This window comes from Oenanthe melanoleuca, chromosome 5 (genome assembly GCF_029582105.1).
Source record: "Oenanthe melanoleuca isolate GR-GAL-2019-014 chromosome 5, OMel1.0, whole genome shotgun sequence".
Classification (NCBI taxonomy): Eukaryota; Metazoa; Chordata; class Aves; order Passeriformes; family Muscicapidae; genus Oenanthe; species Oenanthe melanoleuca.
In genome coordinates, this window is record NC_079339.1 from 25,303,040 (window position 1) to 25,329,120 (window position 26,081).

General features: G+C 41.6%; 1 protein-coding gene across 6 annotated transcripts in view; it reads left to right on the top strand.

Annotated features, from left to right (window-relative positions):
• MGA (MAX dimerization protein MGA) overlaps positions 1 to 22,518 on the top strand; it is a 55,780-nt gene extending 33,262 nt beyond the window's left edge. For 4 of the 6 annotated variants that reach the window (XM_056492669.1, XM_056492670.1, XM_056492675.1 and 1 more), the window contains 10 exons: positions 268 to 567; positions 1,947 to 3,646; positions 9,793 to 9,917; positions 11,240 to 11,291; positions 12,940 to 13,122; positions 13,808 to 13,919; positions 15,437 to 15,670; positions 16,322 to 16,495; positions 16,924 to 17,076; positions 18,042 to 22,518. In XM_056492669.1, the coding sequence (XP_056348644.1) occupies positions 268 to 567; positions 1,947 to 3,646; positions 9,793 to 9,917; positions 11,240 to 11,291; positions 12,940 to 13,122; positions 13,808 to 13,919; positions 15,437 to 15,670; positions 16,322 to 16,495; positions 16,924 to 17,076; positions 18,042 to 19,339 (4,331 nt within the window). In that variant the 3' untranslated portion in view covers positions 19,340 to 22,518. The remainder of the gene's footprint in view (positions 1 to 267; positions 568 to 1,946; positions 3,647 to 9,792; positions 9,918 to 11,239; positions 11,292 to 12,939; positions 13,123 to 13,807; positions 13,920 to 15,436; positions 15,671 to 16,321; positions 16,496 to 16,923; positions 17,077 to 18,041) is intronic. The other 2 variants (XM_056492673.1, XM_056492674.1) reach the window with 2 other exon arrangements.
• The last annotated feature ends 3,563 nt before the right edge of the window (positions 22,519 to 26,081 follow it).

A 26,081-nucleotide genomic window follows, 5' to 3' on the forward strand; every position in this document is an offset into this window, starting at 1 on the left:
TTTCATGTTGGCACAGAGTTCAGGAATTAGGTATGGAATTACTGTCCTGTGTCATGGTTGAAAAATGTTAGTGGAACTACACAGAAAAAACCAAAACTGTTCTTACCTGGATGGTTCCATGCATTCTGTGAACAAAAAGAGAAGAAAACGTGCCTTCAAATAAATTTAAAAGAGATGCAGTTATTTCCAAAATATTTACACTTGAGTTTATTAAGAATAACGCCTGATTTGTAGGCACTCTCTTAAAGTGTCTTTTTTTAATTTCAGAAGATACTGTTCCACAAGCTGCAAGTAAGACTCCCCCAAAGATAGCTCCTGGAACAGACAAACGTGTTGGGCCTCGATTGCTGCTGATTCCAGTGCACCAGACACCTTCTGCTCTGCGGCCGCTGAACAACACGCAGGTGGCTCAGAAGCAGAGGATGGTCCTTCAGCCTCTCAGGAGCCCTGGGGCTGTGAACCTGTTCCGACATCCCAATGGGCAGATCATTCAGCTTGTTCCCCTGCAGCAGGTTCAAGCCGCCGGTGCCCAGCCCAGCGTGCAGCCAGTGATGCTCCGCAATCCAGGTACCAAGTCCAGGGCTTCTTCTGTCACTGACCAGTGTGATACTCAGAAAGGAGCAGTGAGATAAATGTCCCTGTGATGCTTTCACCTGCTGAAAGTAATTGAACAGAGTAATTTGGTTCTGTGTGAGTAGTTGAAGAACTTAGTGTCATTATTCAGATGCAATGCAACTTAAATACCATGTGTATAATACTCAGAAAGTGCAGTTAATAGCTAAGTCAACAAAATTTGGAAGCTCTGTGTAGCAAGTAAAGGAGCCTATGTGTATGTGTGGTAGTGGAGCCATGTCCATTGTACTGTTACAACTTAAAAGACTCGTTCTGGTGATTCAGAAACAATTCTTCTTGAAGATTCTCTTAAAAAGAATGAGCTGTTACCCATGTTTCATTGGATGTGCTTCTCTGTTTTTTTTAGGTTTTCAGGTTGGTCGGTGTGTTTACATACGATATTCAGATGAAATGTTACATTACAGTACAAAATTTCCAGGTTTTTTCCTCCTTTAGAGTGTAAGAAGAAAAATAAGTGTGATTTTCAGCTATTTCTCTAGTATACAGTTGAAGATAGCGTTGGAAAAGTTAGAAATTGCAGGTTGGGTATGCTGTTGTATATATTTGTAAATTCTAACCCAAATGTGATTTAAATGCAGGTTTACTCTGTAGTAGGACTTTTTCTTCTCTTCTTCCTGTATTAAAACACATCTCAAAGAGAGGGAGATAGAGTGGAAGCAAGCATAGTAGATAAAACTGGGGAGGAGAGTAAACAATGCTGAGCTTTAGTTGAGGTTTCAGCATGAGGTGTAGTAAAGAATCAGTCAACAAGTTTATTTAATTTCTTTCTGTTTTGAGACTCTTGCTGACCAAGAGAAACTAGTTGGCAGTGGTAATATTTTTCCTCCTTGTGCATGGAAGAATTCTTCTGTGGAAGAATTCATAAAAGATGAAAAATATGGTGGTATAGTTGTGTAATTTTGACATAGTTTCTTCTCTTTGGAAATCTTTTTCTAAGAGGAAAAAAAAATTAAAATTAAGTGCTATTTTTAACTTTTTTATTTTGAAAAACCCCAATTTTCTTGTTTTCCAGTAAATGTAAAATGGGAAAGTAAAATGCAGGACTTTCAATGCCATGTCCTTTTTGATCAAAAAGCTTAATGCTAGGAGTTAACATTAAGTCTGTTAGAGTGGCCAATTCATTTATTAGGGTGTTAGTTAAAAAAATTCAAGTTTATATGTTTTTATGCAGGATCAGCTTTCCCACTGAGAAGCTGTGATTCCATTATGATCCTTGAGAGTGGTGTTTGCTTCTAGTACAGCATCAAGTACTAAAACTAGAAGACAGAAGCTGCTTTGAGAAAGTCTCAGTTGATGTTTTGTTTTCCTCACAGGATCTATTGTAGGGATCCGGTTGCCCACACCTTCCAAGCCTCCGGAGTCACCTGTTTCTCCTACTTCCTCTGTGTCTTCCACTTCTCCTGTCTCAAATTCAACTGTACAAACTGCAGTGCCCAAGTTATCCCCCCCATCCAACCCAGCCACTCAAGCATCTTCTCTTCTTCCTTCAGTAACAAGTTTTGTCTCACAGGCAGGCACTCTGACTCTGAGGATCTCTTCCTCTGCTGCCAGCAGTGTCACAAACCAAACAGCTTCAGAGTCCAAAATAACCTGCAGCTCAGGTGGTCTGCCAGCCACCACCACTAATCTCATACCTTTACAGTCTGGAAGTTTTGCTTTACTTCAGCTCCCAGGACAGAAGACTGTGCCAAACTCTATTCTTCACCATTTTGCATCTCTTCAGATGAAGAAGGATTACAGGAAAATATGCAAGAAAGAGGACTCAGGTGCTGCTCAGCAGAAGGAGAATGAGAAGGCTCCATGCTCAGGTGACACAGAAGTTACAGAGTCTGATGTCACAGTGCCAGATGCGAAGCAAGAAGAAAATGAGTTGTCAATTAACCAGGCAAATGCTGCTGAAGAGTCAGCATCTGGCACAGTCACACCTAGCAGTGATAGAAATTCCACTACATTAGAGGTAGTGGAGAAGAATTTAACGGTGCTAGAGAGTTCTTGTGATGACAGCTTTTCTTCCCAGCATGATGTTTCTGTAGATGTCGTATCGTCTGACCATTCTTACATCAGTGAGAAGCCAAATGATGAGGAAGAAAGAGGAGCTTCTGAAGAAACAGAGGATTCTGTCAGTTTTGAAACTGCTGTGGAGGCAGTTCCAGCTAACTCTGAAACTGTTTGTGGGTCATCAGATGAGACTTCAGTTGCTCTTGTGGACAATGCACATTCACAGAGTCTTGAGAATCAGGAGACTGCACAGTTGAAGAACTGTGGGACGGAACAGACACATGCTGAACAGGAGAAGAAACCAATAAAAGAGGAGGAAGAAGATGCTCAGACACAGAAGGAGGAGGACAACAGAGCGAGTTCTGGGCAGTTGCATAATCAACAAGAGCAAGATATACAGCTGAAGATCAAGGAGGAGCAAAGGGAGACTGAACCATTTGAGAACAAACAGGAATTCCAGGGTGATGCTGCACAGCCAGATATGGAAGGGAGGGAGGACAAGGGCTCTAAAGAAGTGGAAAACATAGGAGAGACAACAAGAAGTAGGTCTGAAATTGGTTGTGCAAAAGAACAGGATAATACTTCAGGAGAAGAGCATGCAGTCAATTCAGAGGAAGGCAAAGGAAGCATAGCTAGGCAGGAAGGCAGTAACAGCAAAGAAAAAGGTGCCTGTGATTCTATTGAAGAAATGAAAACAGGCCATGATATTCTAACACATGTTAACAGTTCTTGGAGCAAAATATCTAGCATTGTGCCGCCTTTAGAAAATAGAGGTGAAGTGGGTAACAAAGCTGATACATCAGAGAAAAGTGGCTTCCTGACAGCACCAGAACAGGGGGCACACAAAGAGGATTACATGCCCACTATTGATATAACTGCTGATGATATGGAAGAGGATGAAGAGGAAGATGAGGAAGAGGAAGAAGAGGATGAAAAAACTGATGATTCTGCTGATGAGATGCTGGATGGTGCTTCTGACTTCCCAAGTGAAGAGGAAGTTGATGTTGAAAAAGTGGTAAGCATTTAACTATTTAAGAAAGGATTTTTTTTTTTTTTTTTAGTTGACCAGCTAACATGTCATAACCCATGGATTTGAATGACAAGAGTATGATGTTTGTGTTTTGGACTTTGGTTTCTTTAGGAAGTGGTTCAAGTGGAAATGTCTTTTATCTCATAGTTGAAAGCTTTTTTTTTTAGGTAGCAGTGTAGTGGCTGTGTAGAAATTGCCTGTTTTTCAGATAACAGGAATTATATTGAGCTATCTGTAGAACTGTTGCAGGTTGTCTTCCTCCAGTATTTACTCAGATAATTTGCTTACTTGTAATGTGACTTAATGATCCAAAAATGTAGTGGCCAATATAGTATTTCTGTTATTTAAAGATGTTTTCTTCCATTTAGTTTTTGTAGTCTTAGTTAACGTTTATTTCTGGTAGGAATATTTGAATCCATCCTTAAATTCCGTTTTTAAGTTAAATTATTAACTTAAAATAGTATTTGAGATTTAAATAGTATGTGAGAGCTATCATTCTTTATTTGATAGAAAGCAAATGGCTTCAAAAGTCACAGAACAAGAGTAAAACTTTGTGGTTAGTGTAGTTGAGATACACTTGGATTTTAATGCTCATAAAATTCCCTTCAAATTTAACCCAAAAATTAAAATAATCCAATGTATAATTCCTTTTCTTCTTACATACCACTATATGATTTAAGAAACTTGTTACTTAAAATTATGAAGCTGTTGTTTCATAAATCAGTCAAATGGACACATGAACTAAGCCTTTTCTTGGGATAAGATACAAGTGGAAATAGGTTAAACTGGAGAAGAGTTGAAGAACAAACAAAAATAGGAGAGATAATGTTCATGTCTTCAGGACAGAATTCTTTTAGTCCTTTTGTGTTAATGTAGTCCTCTCACAGTTGAAAATCAAACTAGAATTCTTTGGTACAAACAGGTCTAAAGGATTCCTAAAACACCTGGGCAGTAACTTCTTGGTACTGGTGCTACAGGAGCCAGCTAGGAAAGGTGTGCTGCTTGAGCTGCTGCTGGGTAACAGAGAGGGCCCTGTGAGTGAAATGGCAATTGGCTGCTGTCTTGGCCGTAAAAGAACTGAGTTCAACTCTCTGGTGACAGGAGGAAAAGTGCCAGCAAGGTTTCAACCCTGGATATGAGGAGAGCAGACTTCAACTGCTTGGGGAATGAGTTTGGAATGTCCCCAAGGTTACCCAGCTAGCTGATCAGTGGAAGCCAGTTGATTGAATCTTTTTTGGATTTCAGTAAAGCTTTTGATACTTTCTCTCATAGGATCTTTCTGGACAAAATGTCCAGCACTCAGCAGGATAAACACATCAAGTGATGGGTGAGCAACTGGCTCATAGGTCAGTTATGAAGGGTGATAGTAAGTGGGGTGACTTCAGACTGGTGACTGGTCATTATTGGGGTTCTGCAGGGCTCCATCCTCAGCCCTGTGCTCTTCAGCAGCTTCATAAATGATTTGGAGGCAGCGCTGGAAGGGATACTATGTAAGTTTACCAGAGATGCAAACCCAGAGGAGCTGTTGACTCTCAGAGGTAGAGAGGCCCTGCAGAGAGACCAACTGTATGAAGTTTAGCAAGGGCAGGTGCTGGATTCTGCACCTGGGACAGGGCAACCCTGGGTGTACAAACAGCCTGGGGAATGAGGGGCTGGAGAGCAGTGCTATGGAAAGGGACCAGGGGAGTCCTGGTCTGTGGCAAGCTGGATGTGAGTCAGGAGTGCCCTGGAGCCAGGAGGGCCAGCCCTGTCCTGGGGGGCATCAGGCACAGCATCACAGCCAGGCAAGGGAGGGGATTGTCATGCTCTGCTCTGCACTGTGCCTTACCTCAAGTGCTGGGGGCAGTTTTGGGTGCTACAATATAAAAAGGACTCTAAGGTATTGGAAAGCATCCAAAGAAGGGCTGTGAGGGTGGTGAAGGGCCTTGTGGGAGTGAGGAGGTGAGGGGAAAGGAGGGGCAGGCACTGATCTCTTCTCTGTGGTAACCAGTGACAGAACCCTAGGGAATGGAATGAAGTAGTGACACGGGAGATTTAGGCTGCATATTAAAAAAGGGGTTTTCACCCAGAGGGTGAGTGGGCACTGGAGCAGGCTCTCCAGGAAAGTGGTCACAGCACCAACCTGACAGAGTTCAAGAAGAGTTTGGACAATGCTCTCAGACATGTGGAGTCATTCTAGGGGATGGTGCTGTGCAGGGCCAAGAGATGGACTTCAGTGAGCCTTGTGGGTCTCTTTTAAGTCAGGATATTCTATTATTCCATAATAGCCAAGTGAACAGCTCTGGCTTGTAGAGAATATTCCAGCTTGCTATTCTCAGACAAGATGGTAGCATCTCAGCTGCATGAAGGTGAGAAAACTAAATACAGATGTTATTTCTGGAAGTTCTTTTAGGTTGAAAACTGAATTGTTGCTGTCTTGCCTTCAGCTGGGTGATGGCAGTTTCATACGTCCTGTATCCTGTAATAGCTTGAGCAGAGTTATCATCAAGTTTTGAGAACTACTGTTAATTCATTCCTGATGCCAGATAAACTTTCCAGGCATGGTAGTCTTAGGAATTTGTTGGTAAACTAACAATAGTGTCTAGGTCACAGAGTAGTCTTTTATCAAGGCTGATGTTTGAAAACTGTTTTCTTTCATCCTGCAAATAGATAATAAAGCAAAAGAGATAGATATTAGAGATTGTAAGTGATGTTTGTTTTGGAAGAAGCATATTGCACAGGTTTTGACTAATATGCCTTAGAAAGCCATCTAAGGGTGTGTCTTCACTGCAAACTCACACGAGAATGATAAGCTAGCCTTGATTCTAGGGCAGTAAAGCTGAGGAATGAGATCTCAGAGGACTGTAGAACTGCCTGGATTTTGGAATTGTTAACCTTTGTTGCTGGCAAGTTGAGTTAGCATGTCAGTGCCTAATGGAGAAATCAGTTTTGGTTTTATATGTGGTGTTTTTCACTGGAATGTACTCTTCTCTCATTGTAGTGCTTACAAGACAGGCTGCACTGGTATTGTTTGTCAGACGGGATGAAGTGAGATCATGTAAGCAGGCTAGTAGAGGATTTTATCTGCTTTATTAAACTAGTGGAAACAAAGAAGCAAAGAGTACATGCATGTCCACTAATAGTTTTGTTTAGTGGAAATACTTAAGACAGCTCTTCTTCTACTAGTTCCGAATGTGGTCAGGTTTTGGTTGCTCAGCAAATGTCCATTTAAAACCTTAGAGAACTCCACTGAGCGTCAGAAAATTGCTTCCTACATTCAGTAGCTATTACTGTTTAATTTTTAGCACATTTTTTCATACTGGTTAATTGTTCTTAGTTTTGGACATCAATGGCCTTCAGATTACCTTCTTACCTTGTGCTGGCTTTGTGTCCTTGACACAGACTTTTCTAGTCTCCTGTGCTCAACAGAAGGTTCCTGAGATGATATCTTAGCCCTTTTGCATTTCCTGTCCTGAGTAGCATCAGGAGAGAATTAGGATGGTTAATCATTGTGGGTTTGGTGATGTGAATAAAGCCTTCTGGGAATATCTGTAGAAGCAGACTAATGAGTATCAGGACCTGCTGTCTGAAAAAATTCAGGTGCAATGTTTTGGGAGGTGATGTTAAACTCTTGATCTCCAAGGCATGATGGTTGCACACAGAGTTCCTGCTGAGAAGGACTGCTTGGCTCCCAGTTGTTCACGAGTCCTTGTTGGTGTAAGCCAAGACTATGCCAGGGGTTGTTCTGGTATTGTAATGCTACAGATAAGAGTCCCTTACTACTCTAAACACAGCTTCTGTGTCTGGCAGGATACTGCATTGTGAGTGTTGTTTAAAAGTGTTTTTCTATCATTCTTTTCCTAAGCCAAACATTGAAATTACAAGGACTGTTATCAATTATTATAAAATGGTAAGTTTAATACAAAGTGCAAGTGATACATTTTGTGGACAATATAAATTCTAACAATCTCTTGCATGTTGTCAGCTTTTAGTTCAGACCATGTGTGAAACCTGCAGACATTGTAGCGTAGAAGACAGTTCAAGAAATTACACATTTACTTGGGTAATAATAATGGCATCCACGGTCATCTAACCTCCTCCCTCAGCACTGTCTCTGAGGATCCTCTACCGTCAGGCAATTTGTTCTTCACATAACAGTAGTAGGGGTTTAGGCTGCCAGGAACAGACAAAAATCAGAGGAGAGGACTTAGAAACAGGCAAGAAACAGCCAGAAACTGAAATGCAGAGAGGGAAAAGTGCTGTCATTTCCATAACAACTTTAGAACTCTGTTGTAAGTAGTATTGCTCCTCTAGTGTCTTCATTCCAGAAAGATAGGGCTTCCACAAGTGTCTTCAAGTATTATGCTGAGCTATGGATAAGGTTCAGCCTATGGCAGGTTGGCAGTACTTCTATAGGAGTAGCTGTTCTTAATGTCAGAACTACTTACTTCTGCTGATCTTCATGATTGTGATATTTTTCCTGTTGCTAAGAATTCATGGTAGAGAGGAGAGATTTACCAACCAGAAGCATTTTTCTCCTTTGTTGCTAGATGTAAGAATGAAAAAATTAATTACTTCTATTTTTCATATGTCCACATTCAGAATGTGTAAACTTAAAGATGTTAAGTTCTTCGTGGGCAGCGGAGTTTTTTACATGTGTGGTTTTTTTGTCCATCTTTCATTAAAAGGATGCCACATACTGGGTTTTGAACACCATTTTTCTAATATGTTAGCAGGCAGAATGTTTCAGATCTAGAGCAGCTTTAGCCTGTATAATTGCTCTCAACCCTTTGATTAGCGCAGTATACCTTAGCAGCACTGAAAAACTTTATAACAACAATGTTTCTATGATAGGCTAATTTCCTGGGGTGCTTTTCCTCTTACTCTCTGGGTTGTAGCATCTTTTTCAAGTACCCTGCCTGACCATGTTTCCTGCAATGTAATGTCCAAATGTAGTTAAGACAGGGTAGTCCTGCCCGCTGAACAAAACCAGTATGCATCTCTTGCACATAAGAGTCAAAGAAATGGTACTGTATAAAATGGAAAGTCTTACAGAAGGTATCAGGAGGCTTTCAGCATAAAGGTGGATTTATGAATGACCCAGGAGAGCAGGCAAGAATGTGAAGTGCTCTTTGTATAAAGAGATAGATCATGTTGCCACTACCTCTTATACAATGCAGTATTTTCAATATAATGACAGTATCTGTTCAGTAGTTCTGTGATTTAAATAATATCTTTGTTTGAATAGTTTTTGTTTAGTCAGGGTAGTTCAGGGAACTGGGTGAAATAGGGTAGAGAATGGAAGTGTAATTATGTTTTCTTGTTTAAGGAGAAAGAGTTCTTTATTCTGTAATCAGACCAAAGATTATAATGTAAAAAACTTGATTAAAAAGTGTAATACCAAAAAATGGGTTGAGTAGGCTTGTTTTCTTGGGAGAGGGGTATCACTTGGACTTAAAGATGGCCACAAGATTGATGTTTAACTCTTGTCATTGCTTCAGGACTGCAGTTGTTCCTTATCTCTCTGTTTCACAAAGCAGCAAGTTTTCTTGGTCAGGCAAGCATGGAGAAAACATACTCTTCAGAATATAATAAATACTTAAAATGATTGGGTAACGTTTTAGCAGCATTTTGGCAAGAGCCAAAATCTTACTCTTCATCATGTAAGCAGTTTACTGTGTGAGTCAAAGAAACCTGACTGTATGATAATCTGACTTTTGCTGTCTTAGGTATGAGAGACTGTTACTAAGGTGGTAACTACTTTTAATTCTGTAAAAAAATATCACATTAACAAGAGTGTACGGTAGTAGGTTGTAAAGGTGGTTTAATCTTACTTGAAAACAGGCAGGAAAACTCTGCCCTGTGAAAGCTTTTCTCTCACCCATAATAAGAGCATAAACTACAGAGATGGGCTCTGCCCTTACCAAAACGCATTTTACAGAGTTGCTAGTAGGAGGAATTCCTGGAGGTGACAGTTAAAGTAACCCCCTGCTTAGCACTGTTCATTGGTCAGTGTAGCTGGAGATGTTGATTCCCTGATGGTTCTAAATGTTATAATGTAATCCCATTTGAGACTGAAGTGAAACTGTTTTGGCCTGAGCTAATGCTGAGTAGATACTCATTTTAAAAAAACAAAACAAAACCTGTTCCAGGATGCGTGTGAATACAGAGAGGATGACGAGCAGGTGGACATTGAGACCGTGGAGGAGCTTTCAGAGAAGATTAACATTGCCCGTCTGAAGGCCACAGCGGCTCATATCGAACCCTCCGACCAGAAGTAAGCACCCCTGGGGAGCACTGCACACAGTTGTGGATCCTGCTGGGCTGGCACCAGCTCTTCCCATAAACAACAGGTGTAATGTGATGACAAGATCAAGCAAGGCTTCTGTCGTGCCTTCCTCAGCACTGGTGCATCCCAGTGTCTGTGAGAACGGTGCTGGCAGCACTAAGAGTAGTTTCAAAGTGTCTTAGCCTTTTCCACTCTAATTAATTTGTTTATGGGGATGTATCTTGGAATGTAAAATTAATGAGTGAATAGCATCCCCTCCTGCAAACTGAAAATTAGCAGGGTTGTCTTGTTTTAAATGTGATTTTGCAAGCTTTGTTTATTCCTGCTGGTGGGCTTCTGGGCAGGAACAGTCATTAGGTTAATCCCTGACCCTGTAAATGAAGGATTTGTCTTGGGACCATTGGCACAGCAAAGAAAGTATTTTCTTTTTGACATACAGTCTGCCATGGTTGGATAGCTTGGCTTAATTTTTTTGGTTGGTTTACTCTTGGTTGCTGTTGCTGCCCTTGCATTTATGATGACAAAGGCAAAATAAAAACATGGCTTACTTGAGGAATGTAATGATAGTTGTAGCTGTTTCTCAGTTGCATTAAACAAAAGAATGGGGAACATTGCATCTATAGTTCATTTTGTTTGAAGAATGTTTTTTAGAAACTGAAAAAACTGTTTGGTGCTATTGTATATCTACCAGATAGTTACCTCTTTTTTCTTCCCCTTTAAGGATAACAGCTCAACTTTTATCTTTAGATTGTGACTTTGCTTTAAATTTTGAAGATCTTCCAGTGAGAGAGAAAAACAGATGTCATGTTTTGTAAAAATTGTTTTCAAATATGTGGTTTTTTTTGTTTTGTTGCAGCTCCTGAGATATGAGGAAGCTGCTGTTATTGTATATTAGGATAGTAATAAATGAGAGGACTTTGGTGATTCTTGAGGGGAGGAATTGCTCTGCCATCTATATTAAATATGTGTTTATTAAAAACAGAACCAAAACATAATTTAAAAAGATGCTTTGTGAAGCTAACAGTCACAAGCTGATTTTATTCTCTTTGCATATAGTGAAATAGTTTGTCTCTTGTGCTCTGAGATAATTTCACAACTTTCAGAATAGCTCGATTATTTCCAGGATGATGGTGTTGGAGACTCTCACTTTCCTGAGAAACCTCAACAGTATCTTGCTTTTATGCAGTTACACAAGAAAACTTAATTTCAAGGCATAAAAATGAGCAATTCTAGACTGTTGGAATGTAGTTAATGAGGATAGAGTGTATGAGATAAGTAGCATTGGGAAAAACTTTTTACCTTTCTTCCAGATACCATCCTCCTAATTCTTCGGATGAAACATTATCAGAAAAACATGCAAAGGTATATGTTTGCTCTCCTCTTTCCTTTTAGTGTCACACCTCCATTTTAAAGATAAACTTTCATCTCACATGCAGCTCTTAATGTGATTTATCTGCCTTGCAGATACTTGTGATTAAATGCAAGAAAGCAAATATGCTTGGGGGATTTGCTCAGTCCAAATCTCCTTAAGGTAAAAGGGCTGGTGCTGGCATCAGTGGGTTTCAGATTCAGCTTTTGCTATGGGAGGAAGATCTGCCTTCTATTTATGACTGCATCTGCTTAGGTTTTCTATTCTTGGCATGAATAATTTTTACAGCACACTTAAAATAAAAAATGAGCAAAATTTTCATGTGTTGAAGAAGACAGTATATAGAATTATATAGGCACAGCATTGGATGAAGGATTTCTGAAAACAAAAGTTTAAGTATGTGTTTAGGCAAGTTAAAGATACCACAGAAGTCTTTCAAACCAAGACTCACTGCAGTCTTTCAGAATCTTGTGCTGCATTTTCAGGTGGCTCTGAAGCCAGTTTCTCTATGCATAACTGTCTGTGATATACTTGACGTCAGCTCTAGAGCTTCCTGCTGTGGTGGGGTGGGGCTTTGAGTGTGGTGGGAACCTGTGTATGTCTTAGCTATTAGAGCAGAATGGGATGTGTGCCTTTCCCTGAGACAGGGATGGGCTTCAGGATGCTCTGTCTGCCTCACCTTTTCCATGTGTTCTCCTCTCTGCCCCTGAGTTTACATTGTAAAGCCTTCCCTTGACAGGAACTCACGGCCAACACAGGAGTAATTGTAGCTATACTGTGCTCAAATCTGCCCATGAGGGCAAAACGGCTCTCAAGAGCCAGATTTCAGGAGACAAGCCTTTAGATTTCTTCTAGGCCAGCAGGCTCAGAAATATTATCACTAAATCTGAGGAGTCTTTCCGCTGATGCCCTGGGGTTTGAAGCCGACATAAAATTATCTAAAAATCTGCATTAATTACTTCCCCATTAAACAAACAGCATAGTTGTACAAAACTTGAAAGAGTAATGATGACATAACAAAATCTGTGGAGATCAGTAATTTTGCTTATTGTCTGGCAGTCTTTTTAGAAACTTAAGCAAATTCAAAACCATAGGCACTTGGCCACATTCTTTTTGTTGGTGTATGTCTGGGGTGATGAATGCCATCTTTCACATTCTGACTTACAATGTCTCTTTGGCACCAACCCATATGAACCTTTAAAAGAAAATGGCAATCAAACTACTTTAACTCCAGGGAATTCAAGTCCCCTATATTTGATGTAATTATTTAATTAATTTTTAGACTTTCTTGACAAGCAAACAAAAAATACTTGGCGCAAACATATGTGATTTTGTTGCAATGCTGTGATTTTATCTAAGTAGCCTTGTGTTGCAAAAAGTAAAAGCTTATGAACTGAAGGGACTCATGCTCTTTTCTGCTAGGGTTGATGTGATTATGTTTGTCACTTCTTCAGTCAGCATTTCATTTCCTACTGTGTGTTCTTCTGATTCTGAACTTTCAGGAAGACACAGTAGCAGGATAGCATGACGTGGAATCTTCAGGAGTTTGTAGAAAGGCTGTAAATCTCCCATGCATTTGAACATTGTCTGCCATTACATGCTCTTCTTTACTTAAACTTGTCAATCTGGTTGCTCCCCCAGAAGCACCAGACCTGGAAAAGAAAGCTGAAGTCCCAGGCAGAAGCCTTTGCTCATTACCGCCAGACACACACGGCAAATGAACGTCGGCGACGGAACGAAATGAGAGGCCTCTTTGACAAGTTGAAGAAAGCTTTGGGGCTGCTGAACCTTCCCAAGGTCTCCAAATGCTACATTCTCAAGCAGGTAGGTATTTTGGAACTTAAAGGAGGAGAATCATTTAATCTGGACAGACTTATTACACTAGTATGAACTCTGCAGGTGAGTCCTAGTATAGAGGGGACTTCTGTCATCTCTGCAGGACTCTCTAGAACAAAACAATACCTGGAAGAATCTGTATTCCAAAAGCTTAGTCTTGATGACATGAATATATATTTTTGGATTGGCCCTCCCCTTGTACTCTTTGTGAATCATGGAACGTTATGTCTTAATTCTTTAGTGGTTTACTGTGTACATAAGGAAATTTTTAAATCTATTGAAAGCTTACTTTTTTAATGCTTGAGAAGATAGCATTCCTTTAGGCATTATACAGGCATTAAAAGCCTAATTGTAAAGATGTAAATGACAGGGAACTAAACATGAGTGGTAGATATGTAATTATGTTTGTCAGCTGTACCTAGAAACTGGGAGATAAAAGTGTAGGGTTTTTCTTAAAAATTGCTGACCTTTGGAGGAAGGGCAAACAAGGTGTTTATCACTCTTCAACCAGCATTTAGGGAAAGCTGGTGTTCATGCTACTTCACATGCTTTCTCTCAATCCTGTTTTCTCAGGATTACAGAAATTTAAAGATAAATTTTGTAAAGGTTTTTGGGAAGGAAAATTATTATCTTGTGTGTCACTTTAAAAATCAGTTCCCTGATATCATTTTAGGCCTTTGAAGAAATCCAAGGACTGACAGATCAGGCAGATAAGTTTATTGGCCAGAAGACGTTACTGACACGCAAACGAGATGGTTTGATTCGAAAAGTATCCACGCTTTCAGGTGAGACTGGTTTTGGATGCAAACTAGATGTAATAATGAAAGAAAAGGCTTTTAGGAGTGAGAATGTGGGGAGTAGTTGGTAGATCCAGGTATGTCATCGGTTCCCATAAAATTCAGACTCATTATGCCAAAGAAAGTCATGCTAACCTGTGACTCAGTGATAGGCTCATCGTGCTGATAAAAATGGCTTTTGTTTTCCTTCATGCCTAAAGGAAGTGTAGAACTCTCTCTCTGCTGGGAGCCACAGATTTGGGTTCCTTTGGAAGGGTGGGCTGATGGTGTCACTTCATTCTGTCACTGGTCACTTCCTGAAATGCCTTTTCTGCTCAGCCCTTCAGTCACACACATCTGTCTTGGGTCAGTACCAAAACCTCTGACCTTTTGCAGAGCTTTGCAAATGACTCCTTGTGCTGCTTTCCCAAGAGCCAGTGCTCCTAGGGGCTAGAAGATGTCAGCTGTGTACACAGAACAAAACTGCAGTAGATTCTAAGCTGCTGCTCATCCAGACATTACATCCTGTACTTACTGTGTCTTTCTGTCTCACTTGGAAGTATAGGAAAGCTCTGACACATTTTCAGCCAGTGTTAAAACGTGAACAAACAAAATATTCTTCTAATATTGCAGTCTAGGAATATAAACAGCAGGATACATGTAAAGTAGAAATGAAGGACTTAATCCTTTTGTATTTACATGAGTCCATTCATGTATATATAAGGTACTTGATTTATAAAAAGTAGAAAATGTTGTAGTGAAGTCTAATAATCTAGAAATGTATGAGATGCTTTTTGAGCAGAGAATTAAAGCAAATAACTTCACAAAGTAGTTATCTGATCTTTTGCATTCCTAGTGAAGATCTCAAATTTGATGAGGAAAAAGTCCTCTCTCAGGACAGTTAGTTAAAATATAGACTTAATTAAAGATATACCATTATGTTAGAACATAAACTAAGCAGAAAACAAGCTAGTATAGTTACTTGAACTTGGGTTATATTAAACTCTGTGTATATGTAGAAAATAAATAATTTATAAAATCTGTGTATTTGTCCAAGGCTAGAATTTTCATGGCAATGGTAAACTGTGTATGAGTTTACATTCAAATGTCATTTGAGTAACAGGATCCATTAGTCCAAGAAATTCCAGGTAAGGGTAGCATTTTGTCCAGTAGTCATATGTTTGTCATTAGGAAATGTGGGAGGATTTTTTTCATAGCTGTGGGTGTTTTCAACTAGTACTTGTTCAGCAGGAGCCTGTGCTTGTCCAGGCTGATTTCTGCTTATCAAAGTGGCAGATAAATTCTAAAATGTGTGGATGTTTCTGAAGAGAAAAAAAATGTTGGAATAAATAGGTAGTTGTTTCCCTCTGATATTAAGTATGCTCTTTACATGGTGGGGATGGTGGTTATCTGTTTTATAGTAATTGGATAATGTCAGCTTAACACATTATTAGTTCTACTTTCAGCATTTTAGTTTTGGAAAGAGAGTTTGAAGGTAGGCTGACTCTCTAATAATTTTTCTGTAGGAAAGACAGAAGAGGTTGTCCTGAAGAAGCTGGAATATATTTATGCTAAACAAAAAGCAATAGAAGCACAAAAAAAGAAGAAAGAGCCTGAGCCTCAGAAATCAGCTGCAGCCTCCACTGCTAGCAGCCAGCAAGAAGGATCCTGTGCTGCCCCCAGAGAGCCAGCCCCGATAGCGATGACAAGCAGAAGGGGCAAGCCGCTGATACTTGCCAGGAGAGGAGTCCGGGCCGCAGGTGGGCTACGAGCGCTGCATGTCCTGCAGCACGGGGAGACAGCCACTGAAGCCCCACCCTGTGTGGGGGCAAAATGCCAGCTGGCTTGTGCAGGCACCTCCCTTCTGAAACAGAATTGCTCATAGGACTGGGAAATGTCCATATGATAGGGGTGGAAACCACTTGCTCGCAGTAAGGATGAAACCAGTATGACTGTGGTCTTCAGGTGAATGTGATGACTTCAGAGTTTCACAATGATGGGAAGTAAATTTTTACTAAGTTGTTCTTTGATCTCAGGGAGTTTCACTGCAATCCAGCAGTGATTTCTAAGAGTTGAAGGTGGTTCTTTTGCTGCTGACTCAAAACCTGAAGTTCAACCCCCCCAGAATGCTGGGTTTGCTAGAACAGGCTCTTTAAAACCTCCCTCCTCAAAATACTAGATCTCAACATGGTGGAAGTTTGCTCTTAAATTTAATGGCAGAGTTGTCAGACAATGGAGAGTTTTTTTGTAGCTGAGAACTTGTAGAGAAGTGTTCAAGATTTGTGGAGACCATCACATCATAAATGTAGGAAGGAACAAAAGAATGAGTCCTTCCCAAGCTGTACCTAATGCTGGCTTGCAGGGTGCTGTGCCAGAATAAATAAGTGGTTTCCATACTTCTTTTCTTGCAGACGACTCCTCAGCCTCTCTCACACTCAGGGCTGCAAGTGTAGTGATGACTCCACAGGGGCAGGTGCTTACCCTGAAGAGCCCCCTGGTCCCAGGGCAGGTGGCAGCTGTTCCTTCCACACTGTTGCAGGCCGAGTTAAAGTCTCGGGGGGTTGGTACCATGACAACACAGCCAGGTAGGATCATGTGGGATGATGTTAATGAGTAAAATGCTCTTCATAGATGTGCAGAGCAGTTTATGAAGTTACTAAATTTTGCTTTAGCATTTTGGATTTTTTTCACAACTTGACCAAGGTAGAGCTTGACTGATATGAGAGATTAGATGTCATAAACTCTGATTGTCAGTTTATCAGCAGGTTAAGTAAAATGTGTTAAAATTTTGCTGTTCAGAAATTAGGGAAACATAGGGAAGAATTCCTAATCACATAACCGGTCTGCATTTCTGTTTTTAGTATTTTAAGATATTATTATAATGTGAAGTCTTGCCTTGAAATGCACAGCTCCTGTTTTCCAGGAGTATCTGAAGTATCTGAAAGTACTGTATCTGAGTATCTGAAAGGCTTTTGTTTCCACTTCATCTCCTGTTTTGCTTTTCTTGGATAAGGTATTACTTCTGTGATGATTCAGCTGCCAGGATCAACAGTTCCTGTCCAAGTAAAAGGAATCCTTACTAACTCTACCATTCCTATTACACTGTCAGCTGTTGCTGGAAATCCAGTTCCCTCAACAGCAGTATCAGCTACAGCACCCCATTCAGGTAAACCCTTTGTTTTTTGTGGATCTTCGTGCTTGCATGCAGGGAACATTATTCTTGCAAAACTGAAGGTAAATTGTTTTCTCACTAGGAAGTAATGATAGGTGTTACTGTCTGGGTATTCAAATAAAATCACTATTAAATGTTTTGAACAGTTTAGAGGGGCCTCTAGGAGATTATGGATTACAGCTTTTAACTTTCCTTCATCTCACTGAGCGTGCTTGCCCTCAGGAAAGTCAGGATAAGTGGATGCTGAGATGTGTCTGTGGTGTAATGCATCCTCCTGGGGAAGCTTCAGTTCCGAGTGGTGATGGGGCTGCTGAAAATCTTCGCTGTAACATGCAGGCTCTTACTGTGGCACAGCCCCTTCCCATTCCCTGCCAGCTCTGCTGCCCATGGGAGGGCTGTTTTTCAGGACTTTGTGCTGTACATTGGATCTAGGTGTGGGGTGGTTCCTGCCAGCAGGGTTCTGCTTGCCATCTGTTGTGCTGAAAGCAAGCCACTCATTTTCTGCTTCCTTGTAGTTGTTTGGTCATAATGAAAAAGGAAAGTTCACTTCAGATTTAGGGCTGGGGAAAATCTGAGTGCTATTAAGAGGGAATGGCTAGGAGGCAGAAAATAAGTAATCATTTAGTCCCTGGAATGTCTCTCTAGTGCATAATACTGGTACTACAAGATGTCATCATAAAAAAAAGCATAAAAAAAACAGTAGGAGGGAACATTTTCATTTTGTTTGCCTTCTGCGTCACCATCTGAAGTGTAAGCATTGGTTGCACTGGAGCTTGCTCTTGTTCTACAAGTTGAAAATTAAGCTATAGTTGTGTTCAAGCTTCAGTTGACCAGAGCTGTGTAAGCAGTTTAAATTGCAGTTTACTTGAGGAAGACTTAAAAGTGAGCAAATTATACTTAGTTAGGAATTACCTCACAGTCAGCACATATCCTGATGGATGCTGCTTTGTGTTTTGCAGAAAGTGAAGATTCATTCATGATGCCAAAGATTGTTAACGTAACATCACTGGCTGCTGAAGCAGGCATGAATCTAAACCTGAACCAAAACAAAAATTCTAATGCAACAGCAGCTGCAGGTACTCCAGCTTCTGAGCAATCCTTGGCTGTAGCACCCCTTGAAACTACAAATAATGACAGCGTCCTTTCAGAAGAAAAAGCCAAACCGTGTCTGGGAGACAGTGGTGGAGCTGGAAGAAATACCACAGGTCCAACAAAAGTTTACTTTGAAAATAAAGATGCCCTTCCACAGCTCTGGAATGTATCCTGTACAAAGGAATCTCCAGAGTCCTTCAGCAAAAAGCTCTGCATTAGTGAGTTTGTAGGAAGCCAGACCAGGAGGAAAGATGGTGATTCTGGAGGGGAAAGATTAAAATCCAAAGAATTGTCATTCCGGAAGCTGCAGATCAAAGATTCCAGGATAGAAATGGAATTGAGGAAAGTAGCATCAGCAATGGAGGAGGCAGACCTGGATACAAGTGAGATACTGAGCAGCATTGAGGAGAGTGATGACACGGATGAAACGCTCACCTCGCTGCTCAATGAAATCGCCTTTCTCAACCAGCAGCTGAACGACGATGCCTCAGCCATGTCAGAGCTGCCTGGTGCCCTCAGCTCAGATTTCTCTCATAAAGATGCAGCAGCTCATCGAGGAGCCAGTGATCTCTCCGCTGCAGATGGGTCTTCCTTCCAGTTTGGCCATTTGGGAGCCAGTTTCAAGGACCTTTCTGACGTTCCAGAAGGTGGTGGCTCTTTAAGCCCCCTCCTGCTGCACCTGGAAGATGATGACCTTAGTGATGGGGACAAGAACCCTGGGGAGCCTTCATCTGAGGCAGATGTCTTAAAGATCGTGATAGGTGCTGAAATGAAGAATCCACTTTCCAATCTGTCTGTAACCAGTGGTGGGAATGGCAAAACAGTAACAACCTTGTCAGATGCCACTAATGTGACTCCACCAGTTTTGCAGATGAAGACTAACCCAGAAGCCAGTAACGCTGACACGTCGTGGAGGCCCATGCCCAAGCTGGCACCACTTGGTTTAAAAGTGGCAAGTCTGCCAGTGGACTCTGAAGGGCAAAGTAATAAAGTGATGCCCTTACTGGCACCTGTAGTTGCAAAACTGGCACCTAGTGGGGTAAAAAATTCATTACCTGCAAGTCTTCAGGAAGGACAAGATAACAAAGTAATGCCCACATTAGCACCTGTGGTTGCGAAGTTGAATACTGCTGGGACCTTGCCTTCTAATTCAACAGGCAAATAAGTGCAGATGTGTTTTATCAGACTGGAACAGAGATCTAGAGCAGTGTGAGCCAGTGTCATTGTTCAGCAGCCTCCATTGTCTGCAACACTTGTTTTCTGTACAGCATCAGCACTGTGTTCGTCTGAGGGGCAGGCCCCAAATTGTCAAATAAGTAAGTGTTAGGAAACTTTAAGCATGTTGATGTGTTTTTACCTCACTGTTGTATTCTGGGTGTTCTCCTTCCCCTTATCAAGACAACAAAGATGATCTATAACCATTGCTGGGCACATGGTATCCTTCCAAAATTGGGTTCTTCACAGAAATAGTTTGTTAAGGGACTGAGAAACTGAGTCTGTTGAAAGAGAGTTTTTTTTCTCTGTCTTCAACAAGAATTAGTTATCTTGTTGGGGAAAGAAAATGGATTATCTGTTTTTGTACCAGGCAAATTATCTATGCAGAAATGGCATTGTTCACATTTGCTTGTTTTAATATTTGCAGAAGAGGATAAATATGCAGAAATCAGGTTGTAGTTACTCTCAAAATTGATACCTAGAGCAGCAGAAGGGAAATCTGAGACTGCAGAGGACTGAAGAGGCTTTTTCTTTGGTGCTAGATAGTTCTCTGGCAGAGGCTTTTTAAGAGCTTATGCACAGAAAATTTTAATAAACACTTACAACTCTCACTGCTTGGGGAAGAAAAATGTATTTCCCAATGTAATTAGAAGGAGGACGGTATGTTAACTGTAATAATACTGTCCTCACTCTCACCTCCTGCCCCCACACAAATACTTCTCCCTTTGATGCTTAGGACATCTGTAAGGAAAAATTGCAGAGAGTTGAAAGAAAATGTGGGCATCCTATTGCTACGTCTTTAAATACATTGCTGAAGTAGCTTGAGTGTTTTCCCAGGTCCTGTTTTCTTTCCTTCTGTTGTTCTTCAGGATGTGTGTGGTGGCTGGGAATGTTAATACCAAGTATTGCTTTGTGAAAAACGCAGAATGCTTTCAGGAGTCTTGTAGCCTGGCATAAGTGAGCGAGGTGTACATGTAAATATGAAAATGTAAATATGAAAATGTGTGTACAGCTTTCCAAACCTTTCATTTCTTTATAAATTCAGGAAAGGTACTCAGAGGTTTCTCACTGCATTTGCACAAGCTGTGTATAGCAAAAAAGTCAACAAAAATGCTCATTACCAGGGAAATAGGGCAGTATTGAATCACAAGATGTATTTTTTATTCTTCTCTGCCACTGCTTACTCAATAACCTGTAGATGTCTTCACTGTTCAACTGTTGAACTGTGAGGGGCCTGCAGACTGTAAAGATATTTATATTTTTGTACACAATTTCTGTTTTCATAGTTTTCTTGACAAATGAAGTTTTCAGCCTCGGAGAGATGATTTGTTAATGAGTATACACAATCTTTTCCTATCAGGTTTGTAAATATACGGTGCGCTTGGGGGGCTTCTTAACTGCTCCGAAAAGGTGAAAAATGTTGCCGTGAAAATTGAAAAGTACACAGAATTTCGGTGGTTTAGGAATGTAATTCCATGTCCTAACTGTTCCAGCAACAGCAGCTGGGATTACCCCTTGCCTTCCAAATCCCCCATCTTTGGTGATGCAGTAATGCAGGAATTTCACCCTTGCAGCATTGAGGTTGTGCAGGTGTTGTGAGTGGTGTTCTTCCACAGGGAGGGAGCAGTGTTTGTACAACCACACGCCCTGTTCAGCACACTGCATCTTCTGGATCCATGTCTAGGTTAGATCCATCAGGGAATATACATACCTTGGGTGTTTCCTCATCTTTTTATTATTTATATTCTGCCACAGAGGAGAGAAGCCCTTCAAGCTCAGTGTGTGTGAAGTTACTCCAGAGACTACATAAAAAAAGATTTTTCACTTGGCCATTCTAAACAGTGTGTTTTAAAGTAGTTACATGCAACCCTCTATTGCCTTTGCATATCTACTATTCTAATATTTAGTACAAGTCTCATATTAGTGATTTGGAAAAGAGAGTTCAAGTCATTATGAGAGTCCTGCAGGGTCTTACAGTTGTCACTAAATGCCTTAGGAAAGGGGATTTGCAATCCCGATAAGTACTTAGACAAACGCTGCTTATTAGTAAGGATTTTAACCTTATTTTAAACTTGTAGAAATCTGGAGTAACTGAATTATTTTACTAGCCCTACATCAGATTTAAATTTTATTTACCTGGGAATCTGATTCTGAGTATTTCCAATATGCTGAAGTTATTTTTTTAACTTGTGGCCATTTGATTTACCAATAGATTTAATTTCACCTGCGAGAGAAACAGCGACAAGACTTGTGCTGTGATAATTTTTAAATTCCTAATCATTAACCCTGCACCTCACTTTTTATGGTCCAAAGCAGCCAGTTTTAATTAGCACACAGAATTGTATGCTCTCTGTGGGACAGAGATGGCTATAACGTGATAACTGATCACTCATGATCTAAAAGAATTGCTGTACTTTTAAGGATGTTCTGTTCATTATCTGGTAGTATAAAATTTCTGGATGTGAATCTACTGTTTGGCACTGGGCAGTAAAAAAATTTTACTACAGTAAAGATGTCAAGATGACAGCAAAACCTTTTGGTCCCTAAATGTTACTAGTAACTGAACTAAGAACAGCCCCCCCAGTCTGGCTGTAAAAGGTGGCATTTGGTGCAGCTCCGAGAAAGATCTTTGATGGGTTCTAGCAGCCAACAAAGCATGTCTGGAATGCTCTTGGGTTTTGCTTGTTTCACTGTCTTGTGTCTGCAGCACAATATTTTGCTATCAATTTAAATGCTGATTCTTTGCTTTTCCCTTAAGCTCCCAAACATTTTAAAAAATATTTATGCTGTCATTTGAGGCAATAATCATAGAATATGACACTTAATGAGAAGATTCTGGAAACAGGAGAACCAAGGAAACCCCTGCAAGGCGCACGCTCTCGCTTGACCAAGAGACCTGGACATTTTCTTTGTTTTTTTACACATCTGTAAATAGACTGGAATGTTTTTAAGAATATAATGAAATGTCAGATTTAGCTTTTTTCCTTTTATATATTAAAATATATCTTTCCCTCTTTTTTGCTTTTGAGAAATTGATATTTTTGTAGAAATCTAACAGTACAAGACTCTTAACTGTATGTGAGGGATAAAGTGTAAAACTAAAATAAACCAATCAAGGTCAACTAGAAACTGGCTTTGAAAGTTTGTTACAGGGAGAGAGTGGGAGCAGACATGACGTGGTGTTGGGTGTTGGTGACATGTGGCATTGGACCTGAGCAAGTGGCACATGAATGCTCTGAGGCAGAAGTTCTGGCAGTGCAAACATCTGGGTTTTGGTTCAAGTGATCAGACAACTCAGATTTCTCCCTTTAGCCTTAGCAGTGTGCAGGAAATGTCATCTCTTGTAAGAGGGGATTTTGACTTGCTGAGTGCAGAAAAGGCACTAAAGGGACTTTCTGTTCTTCGAGATGTATCCCGAGCAGAAAGCCAGGGGGGTTAACATTTGGTCATGGCCCAAAAAGAAAAAAACTCTGAGAGATGAAGCCCACAGAAAAGCATTCTCCAGATTCCTTACCCCAAGCCTGGGTTTATCCTTTTTATCTGTTTCCTTTGGAGAAGTTGAACACAAGGGCTGTCCTAACAGGAACAGATTGGCAGGTCTGCCTTCAAGTGAAGTGTCAGAGGAGAGAGGCTTTTAAAAAAGAAATAGATAAATTGCCCATAATGAGTAGCTGTCTATGGCTTCCACATGCAGTGAATGGAAGACAATATGCTTGCAAGTGTGTGTGGGTTCTTTTGTTTGGGTTTTTTTGCTTGGTGGTAGGTTGGGGTTTTTGGTGTTGGATTTTGTTTATGTTTGGTTGGTTGATTTTGGTTTTTTGGGGTATTTGTTTGTGGTATTTTTTTTCTTCATTATGTAGTATGTTTCTACAAATGCAAAGTTAGTCTTACAGACCTGAGAAAAGAAAATACAATGAAAAGAACAACTATACAGGAAGGTAAGCAACTGATTGAGAAGATATGTCACAGAATTTATTTAAAGAGGAACATCAGATCTCATAGGAAAGAATTAATAAAAATGGCTGACACAGTCAACATACTTTTTGAAATTTCTCATTAAACCCTTCAGCAAGGCCTCATCCTATTATTCCATATCTTAAGGGTTAAAGTTACTTCTTGCAATAGAAAGAAATATAAGCATGAAGTATATCCAGTCAAGCTTACAATGGAAAGAACTTTCCAGTAGAGGCCAACAATCGGTGCTGGGGATCTGTGATTTCCAGCATATTCATCATGTTCCTGGAGATGCAGATGGTGGTACGAGTAAACTCTGTTGACAATGCACACTTACAGGGAGCCTGTGCAGTAACTGATGCTACAGCCAGATTTGAGTCTGTAAATGCAATCCAAAAACCTCTAGGACCAGTTTGTCCATAACTGGCAGTGAATAGAATCTAAATTAATAACTGTCATTTGGGGTCGTGGTGGTGGAGGAATTGTAATGCCACTTGTTGTCACTTGAGCTCAGTGCCTCATCTATTTGCCCTTTTAACTGCTGCTACAGACCAAGAAGGATCATTACACCATGGTGTACTTGGCTGTTCCTGTTCACTGGGATTCTGTGTTGCCTCAGCTCACACTTTAGTTGCCCATCTTGTGTCTCCTGGGAATTGGATGCATCTGACAGGTGAGAGCTCTTCTGGAGGAGTCCCTGTCTTCATTAGAGTTCTTCCCCTAGAAGAATTTCGTCTCCACTTGTCTGGATCTTTTCTGATTAAGGGGAAAGCCTCAGTGTGTCCTCCTGACCAGGCTGCCAGCACAAACCTCCTGTGCAGTGTTTGAAGCAGCTGGAAAGCCCTTTCCCCCAGGCTTCCAGCTACATCACCTCCCACATCCTGATGCCAGGGAGGCCTTCAGGATCTATGGCTGTGTCTTATACTCCAATCATGCATCCAGCCCAGCAGCCTGGGGTGTCTGACCTGTGCTGGTGCTCAGGAGTCTCCCTGCTGTTCTAGCAGCCCCGTGCTGCCAGCAGAGTGGCTGTGACACAAAGCACAAAGACCTGGCCTTGCATTAACGGTGGTCACTTACCTGGTTCATCTTGCTCTTGTGAGAGTTCCCTGTTTTTTGTAGGGCTGCCAGTGTACAGCACTGTGGTTCCTCGAGGTTTCAGCTGTTGGCCCTGGCTCTCTAATGTAAGGTGGATGCTGGAAATCAGAGTGGAGGGACTTGAACCTGATTGATGGGGACGTTTCCCCTGGCTGTCTCAGCTCTCAGCATGGGAGCAGTGGTCACAGGATCTGTGTAAGATGTGGATGTGATGGGGGGTGCATCAAGGGGCAGTCACAGCTGCATGGGTGTGAGCAGGCAGGCTGCTGGGCTGCAAGAGCAGGGCTCAGTCTCTGCCAGGCTGCTGAGATCAGCTCGGAGGAGGAGACAGGCCAGGCTTTCCTGCTGCCTTGGACTTCCTTTGCCGTCCCTGCCCTGTAATTCCCCCGCGCGGCGCAGAGCGGTGCCCCTGGCAAGTGCCGCAGGGCGCTGTGCCTCGTGGGCTGAAACCAGGCAATTAAATAGCAGCTAAAAAAAGATAGGCAGACATAAGCTGTGTGCCATTTTTAGCGGCTTTCAGCACCGATTAACTCCTTAGACAGCAGCCGTGTGAAAGAGCCTGCCCAGCTCCTGCCGCTCTGTCCCGCTGGCCGAGCCCCGAGCTGGGGCAGGGCTGTGGCTGCCCCACAGCAGAGCAGCAGAAGCTGCGGGGGTGCAGCTCCTCCCTGGCTTCTCCGGGGCACGAAGCTGCTGGGCAAAGTCTGCAGGCTGGCGTGGGTCTGCAGAGCTAAGGGAGCAGTGGGCTCCAGTTTGCAGCTGAGGCTACTGAGCACTGCAAGGACATAAAACTCTTTATGCCTCTGAGATGCCACTGGATCTGGAAAATGGACTTTGGACCCCTGGACTTTGGGATCCAGTGATCTGTGATTATTTTTAGACAAAAAAATGTAAATTAACATTAAATGTATTAACATTGTGTTAATACCAATCATCTTAGAAAAAGAGGCCGGAGTTTGTTTTTTAAATTGTGCTGGACCCAATCTACGTAAGAAACCAAAAGGGAGAATGAATGCATGACACAAGCTTGCTGGTTTATGGAACAGCACAGTGTCTTTTAAGCCCATGGGGATGGGATGACTGATGATTTCCCCCCTTCCTTCCCCTGGACCTTCTGCAGAGTCAATGACTTGTTTGATTTGTAGCAGCTTGACTGTCCTGTTTAACAAGAAGCCCATTAGTGGGACAGTAAGAGCTTTACAGGTGTTTTTAGGACAGCACACCACTGTCCACTGGAGGCTGTTGCAGCAGCACGTGCCATTGTAGCCTCCATTTCTGTGCCTGGCCAGGATTTCCTGCAGCAGTGAGAGCAGAAGGGTGGGTCTGCACTGGAGCTGACTCAGTTTGGCAGAAGCAACTGGAAAAGCTGCTGTCAGCTCTTGCACCACCCATCCCTTGCTGCCTTCTCAGTGCCCTGTGTGCCAGACCCCCTTGCAGGAGCTGCACAAACTGCTCCTGGCCTGAGGGGCAAGTGCTCCTCTTTCTCCCCTTCTTCCACCAGTCCTTCTGCTTGCTCAGGCCTGGACCTCTGTAAGGAAAAGGGGCTTAGACCCTGCTGCTTCCTGCACTGCTCCCTGGCCTGCCATGACACACACACACCAGCACCTCAAAGCCCAGGCCTGTGGCTGCACTCACCGTCTGGCACT